The 6,384-nt window shown below is 59.6% G+C and overlaps 2 protein-coding genes across 2 annotated transcripts in view; both read right to left on the bottom strand.

Moving 5' to 3' along the window:
• Window positions 1-369: 369 nt before the first annotated feature.
• FBLN7 (fibulin 7) lies at window positions 370-6,349 on the bottom strand. The gene is made up of 7 exons (XM_018077508.2): window positions 5,549-6,349; window positions 4,893-5,063; window positions 4,488-4,613; window positions 4,276-4,413; window positions 3,165-3,302; window positions 1,991-2,129; window positions 370-1,867 (listed from the first exon to the last, which is right to left on the bottom strand). The coding sequence occupies exons 1-7, from the start codon at window positions 5,664-5,666 to the stop codon at window positions 1,495-1,497; spliced, it is 1,203 nt and encodes a 400-aa protein (XP_017932997.2). The 5' UTR covers window positions 5,667-6,349; the 3' UTR covers window positions 370-1,494.
• MERTK (MER proto-oncogene, tyrosine kinase) overlaps window positions 5,945-6,384 on the bottom strand; it is a 22,677-nt gene continuing 22,237 nt past the window's right edge. Inside the window, exon 18 of the mRNA XM_029961648.1 lies at window positions 5,945-5,983. Coding sequence (XP_029817508.1) covers window positions 5,945-5,983 — 39 coding nt within the window. The remainder of the gene's footprint in view (window positions 5,984-6,384) is intronic.

Raw genomic sequence — 6,384 nt, 5'->3', positions numbered from 1 at the left:
AGAAGGAGAAGGAGAAGGAGAAGGAGAAGGAGAAGGAGAAGGAGAAGGAGAAGGAGAAGGAGAAGGAGAAGGAGAGCAGTCGTGCTCCCAGAAAAGCCTTTTTTTATTATTATTATTTTGGGGCTTTTTAAGGAAGTTTTCCCTTCCCTCCCCTCGCACAACCCTGGGATGCATTTCCCTGCCCGACTCCACATCCATCCGGAGCTCCCGCCAAGCCAAACATCCTCCATCCGCTGGCAGCAGCCCTGAATGTCCCTCCTTGTTCTGCCTGGAGAGATCCAACCCATCCCAAGCTCCCCTGGAAAGGCTGTACCCCCAAAAAAATCTGGGAGCTCAATCCCCCAAAGGATGCAGAGATCCATCTTGGGAAATCTCCCTCTGTGGGGCAAGGACTGGGAAGGGTTTTGGTGGGTGCAGCTCAGCAGGATGCTCAGGGGTGAGGATTCCTAGGGATGAGGGTGTTCCAGGGTGAGGATTCTGGGGGGGAAAAGGATGCTCAGGGATGAGGATTCCCGGGGGAAAGGATGCTCAGGGTGAAGTTTCCTTGGGGGGAAGGATGCTCAAGGATGGGGATGCTCAGGATGAGGATGCTCCAGGGGTAATGAGCCACCTCCCAAGCAATGTAAGGCAGGAAAGTAAAACTCTGGATAACAGATTCTTGCTCCACCAGACCCAGAGCTCTCCTGGATGGCTCCAGATGAGCATTCCCACCATCCACACATCCATTGGTTGCTTCACTCTGGTGCCATCCTTTATATCATTCTTTAATTGTGCTAAATCCAGCGGAATGTGGGAACATGCAGAATGTCAGGAGAACATGCACAAGCAGAGGGATGAATCCCCCCGGGAAGAGCCGAATCCCAGCTCTTCCCAGCGCTCCTACACCAGGATGGAAGCTGTGGCTGGTGGAGCAGGGAATATTCCCACCTCCACACGCAGCCGGGAGGTCACGGCGAGGGAGATCCATAGGGGATTCCCACTGGGGAGGTTTAAGGAGCAGGGATAGCGCTGGGATTCCTCCTTTGCCCAGCTTGCCAAGGAGGGCACCAGGAGCCAGCCAGGTGGATGTTCATGGACTTTTCCAGCCCTGATCAATCCCAGGGGATAAAGGTCATGGACCTCAATCCCCAGCAGGCTCCAGGGAGATTCTAAGCATCCAAAGGGAAGCAGAGGCATGTTTTTAGGGAGCCGGGGTCCAAGCAATCCCAGGCCAGCAGGGAGGAGAGCGGGAAAGGCCAGGAGCCTTCCTCCTCCCACATGCTCTGCTTCACTGCCTTCCTAAAGGAAAAAGCAGGAATCCTAAGGAAATCAGGTGGCTGTAGGACATCATCCCTCCTGAGCTGGGGGTGAGGATGGAGCCCCACTTCCCGCTTCTTTTCCACCTCATTTGGGTTTTCCTCCTGCACACAGGCAGGTGTCAATCCACCTGGGAAGCACCTCAGGACAGGACGCTGAGCGGGGGCCCGGGAGCCGCCAGCGCCGCCGCCGCCTCCCCTAAAACTCATAGGCGGAGACAAAGAGGGTGATTTTGGACAAGTACTTGGCCTGGAAGACCCGGTCCAGGTACTCGGACATGTCCACGTCCACCTGGACGGTCTGGGGGCCCTGCAGGCTCTGCACCAGGATGAGCTCCCCGGTGTGCCGGTCCGAGCGCTGCACCACGAAGTGCCCGCGGCTGTTCCCGCCCGCGATCCCGAAGCGGAGGCTGTCGGGGCCCGGCCGGCCGGGAGCCGCCGCCGTGGCCATGCGGAACAGCGGCGTGGGAGCCACGAGCCGGGAGGGCAGCGGCAGGGAGTGGAAGGAGATGGTTTTGGGAGCGTGGTGGCACGACCGGCTCTCCATCGGGCAGGGGTTGCGCTCGCACTGGCTGCAGAGGGGAAAAGCGAGGGAGGAGGTTTTTGGGGACGCGGGATCCCCGTGCCCCACACCTGCCTCGGTGTTGCATCCATAGGGATGCCGTGCCATGGGTTTTGTGCCGAACCACACTTACAAGGGGGAGGTTTTGACGTAGGAGACGTTCCCGACGGCCGGGGGGCACTGGGGGGTGACGCACTGGAATCCCCCCCCGGTGTTGATGCAGGTGCTCCCGCCCGTGCAGTTATCCTGGGAGAGGGAACACTCGTCGATGTCTGGAAAACAGGGGCAGGCAGCAGGTCAGGACCCTGGGAGACTTCAAGCAACCTCGCTTTTAGGTGCATTCCGGTGGAAAATGGGCAAAACCACCTTGAAATGGGTCAAATGGGACTCAGAAAATATGGGAGTATGGCTGGGAGCATCCCAAAATCCCATCTCCTCTCCCCAGGCTCTGCCCTGGGCCAGCAAGGGTTAATGGCAGCAGGAGGGCAGCTGCTTTTCCAAACTTTCTGCTCAGTTGTTTGGACACACCATCCCCTTTTATTTACTAAACACCCGTGGGACACCTGGAGGAGCTGGAATGCAAAGGGTTTGCTGGGAGCAATGACAAGATGCCACTGAACACGTGGAAATCAGGGAGAAAAGGGGAAATCGGGATTTTCTCACCCTGAATTGCAGCAATCAACACATTCCAGCAGAAAATTTCCCTGTTTTTCAGGAGGAACCTTTTAGCAGGGCTGGCCTCCCACCGTTCCCACCCGCTTCCCAACTTCCCTGGGACTGGGGGAGAGGACACTGCCCTCCGAGCTGGTGCCCTCCTGTGGAATTCTGGGGTTCTAATATTATTTCTGGTTCTTCCCAGGGATTCCCTGTTTTGGAGGCATCCCCATTTTCAGGGAGGTGCAGCCCCAAAGCATCACTCCATCATCTTCCCCCCCACCCCGCCAGGAGGGGAAGGAGAAAGGGGAGAAGGGAGAGAGAAAAAGGAAAATGAAAAGGAGAGAAAGGAGCTTCCAGAAAAGCATTTTCTTTTAATTTTGGGGGCTCTTTGAAGCCCTCAGGTGGAGATTTCCCTTCACTCCCTCCCCCAGCACAACCCCGGGATGCATTTCCCTGCCCAGCTCCCCATCCAGCCAGAGCTCCCGCCAACCCAAACATCCTCCATCCGCCTCCATCCCCAAAAACGTTGCTCCATCCTCACCCTCCCCTCTGTGCCAACCCCCTCGGATTTCTGCCTGTGGAAATGGAGAGAAAGGGGAGGGGGAAGTGAAAAATCCCTTGGGAACACGTGGATTCCAGCCCTCCCTCACCTTCGCAGCTCTTGCCGTCTCCCAGGAGGACGTATCCGGAGGGGCAGGAGCAGCGGAAGGAGCCGGGAAGGTTGACGCAGGAATGGGCACAGAGCCGGGGACCCCCGTCCCGCTGGAACACCTCGCACTCGTTGAGGTCTGCGGAGAACAGGGATTCAGCCAGGATCCCACAGCATCCTGCTGGGAAAACTCGGGAAGAGTGGGCGGCGAGGCGGGTTGGGAACTGGGCGGTGGCAGATCCCAGGGGATTGGGATCAGCAGCACAGAGTCCCCCAAGGGTTGATACTGAGCCCAGTTTTAACTCATCCATCCAGGACTTGGATGAAGGGGTTGGAGCCTCCTCAGCGAGGTCCCTGCCAACGCAAAACTGGGAATAGTGGCTGATCTCCCGGGGTGCTGTGCAGCCCTTTGGAAGGACATGGGCAGACTGGAGAGGAACTGTCTGGAATTCCATAGCAGCAAATGCAGGTCCTGCACCTGGGGAGCAACAACCCCAGGCACCAGCACAGGCTGGTAAGCAGCTCCATGGAGAAGGACCAAGCTGTCTGTGCCCAGCAGTGTGCCCTGGGAGCCAGGAAGGCCAGTGGGGTCCTGGGATGCACTGGGAAGAGCATTGGCAGTGGGTCAGGGAGGGGATCCTTCCCCTCTGCTCAGCCCTCTGAGGCACATCTGCAGTGCCTGGTCCAGGTCTGGGCTCCTCAGGACAAGGACATGGAGCTCCTGGAGCAGGTCCAGAGGACATGAGGAAAGGACTGGAGCATCTCCTACAAGAGATGAGGGAGCTGGGGCTGTTCAGCCTCAGGAAGAAGCTGAGAGGGGACCTTATCCATCTTTATCATTATCCAGAGGGAAGCGTCAGAGGCTGGACCAGGGGGGCCCAGCAACAGGACAAGAGGGAATGGGCAGGAACTGATGCCCAGGAAGCTCCACCTGAACACTGGAGCACAATGCCCAGGGAGGGCACGGAGGCTCCCTCCCTGGAGACGTTCCAGAGCCACCTGGACACAACCCTGTGCCACATGCTCACCCGCTGTGGTCCTTCCAACCCGCCCCGTGACTCCGCGAGGGCCCCGCGTGCCCCGCCCGTGTCCCGGTTCCCAGCGTGGCTCACCCTGGCAGAGCCCGTTGGCGGCCGTTCCGTTCATGTGGAAGCCGGGATCGCAGCTGCACTGCTGGGCCTGGGCCACCTGGGCACAGCGGGGCTGGCGGCTGAACGCGGGATCGTCCGTCACGCTCCAGGCGGGAGGAGCTGGGGGGGACACGCCGGGGTGAGGAAGGGGCACGGAGCACCCCCAGCTCACCCCCCTGGGGAGGGTCACCCACCCGTCTGTGCCCGGTGCTGGCAGGTGGCCCCAGTCCACTGCTGGGGGCAGAGGCACCTGAACTGGTTGAGCCCCTCCAGGCACGTCCCGCCGTTCTGGCAGGGGCTGCTCCAGCACTCGCTGATCTCTGCGGGAAAAGCAGCCGCATTCCACGTTACCTTCCTTTGGGAATGCTCCAGACCCCGCAGCGCCCCGATGCTTTTTCCCCCCTCATCTCTGCTGCTGAACCGCTGGGGAGGCTCCACCTGTAATTCCCAGTTTTCCTTGAGCAGCATCCCTGGGGATGTTGGGAGGCAGCTGCAATCCCTCCCCGTTTGGTGAGCCCCCAAAGCTCCCCATACTCAAATAAGGCCACGGTACATCCTGCTCTTCCAAGCGCCGTTCCCAGGCAGGGAAGGAGCAGTACCTTCACAGCGGGGCTCCTGCCCACTCCAGGTGCCATTGGCCTGGCACATCCGTGTGCTGGAGCCCAGGAGCTGGAAACCCGGGTCGCAGGTGAAGTGAACCTCGTGCTCCACCAAGTACTTGGTGCCGAACTTCCTCCCATCCGTGGGGGCTTGGAGGGCAGGACAGGAGACTGCGAGACCACAGGGAGAGGGGTCAGCTTGGGAGGGGCCTTATCCTTCCCATCCCCAACTCTCCTGAGCTCACCCAGTCCCTCCAAGCCTCCCTTTACGTGTTGTTTTCCTGGAATATTGTCCCGCTGACAACATCCAGCCCCGCAAGGAGCGCCTGGCGGGGATGTTGGGGCTGGCAGGGAATTGGTGACATTTTTGTGTCCCCCCACGCTCCCAGCACCAAACTGTGGCCTTTTTGCTGGAGACACCAGTTTTCCAGCCTGCTCCTGTGCTTTGCCAGGAGCTCTTGGCTTTGCCAGTGAGGGCTTCTCACCCTTTTCACCCTCCCCAGGCCGGAGAAGCTCTCCAATTTACAGCAGGAATTGCCAACCTGAATCCCGGTGTCTCCTCACCCAGACTTCCACCTGTCCCGGCCCTGAGCATCCCGAGCTGCCCGTGCCCACCCCGGCTGCTCTGAGGCCGTGGGAGGCCGGGAAGGACTCACCGGTGGGTGCCTCTGGAGCTGCCTTGGCCAGGGTGGAGTGGAGGGAGCTGAGCCGGCTCCTCATGACACGGAGCCCCTCGGAAAAACGCGTCTCCTGCCCCTTCAGCAGCTGCTGCATCTGCCGGATGGCGGCCAGGAGCTGCTGCCTGCTGAGGCAGCTCTGTGGGAACAGGGATGGGGACAGGGATGGGGATCCCGCTCCGGTGCCGGTGCTGCTGCGCCACCCGGGATCCAACTACTGATTTTGTATTCTCCCCATTTACGCAGATTCAGGAGTTTTTTCCACCTGGGCAAGAAGTCCTCAGCCCAGGCTTCCTCCCTGGAATGTACCCGGGTGACGCCGCGCTCCGGGCAGAGCTGGGATGGCTTTGTCAGCCCTGGGAGAGATGCTATAACTCATGTTTCGTCCTGCTGGAGCTCCAGAGCCCCGTCCCGCTGCCACATGACAAAACAAGAGGAAAACAGCTGTCTTGTGAGCTCTGCCGGGGCCAGGAACGCTGGTGGGACTCCTGCCTGCAAACCGATCGCTCCCTCGGGACTGACTCATGCCGGAGACGGGCACCGTTATTATGGGATTCCTGTGGAATTGACTTAAAACCGAGGCAAAAAAAAAAGCAAAGCCAGAGCTCAGAGATCCAAGGGAGCGCAGTGGGGAGACAGCACAGAGGGGCTGTGGAGCTTTGGGAAAGTAAGTTGAGCCGGTGGGCTCTGACCCACCTGGCTCAAGGGATTCCTTCCCCCTCTTTCATAACCACACCGAAACGATTCCCGCTTCCAAAACGGGAGGAGAAACACGCCAGCGCCAGCAAAGAACGCACTGGGTGTCCTCTGGTTCC

The sequence above is a fragment of the Manacus vitellinus genome, unplaced genomic scaffold, assembly GCF_001715985.3.
Source record: "Manacus vitellinus isolate BGI_N305 unplaced genomic scaffold, ASM171598v3 scaffold_38_pilon, whole genome shotgun sequence".
Taxonomy (NCBI): Eukaryota; Metazoa; Chordata; class Aves; order Passeriformes; family Pipridae; genus Manacus; species Manacus vitellinus.
This window is presented reverse-complemented; position numbering and strand designations above follow the sequence as displayed.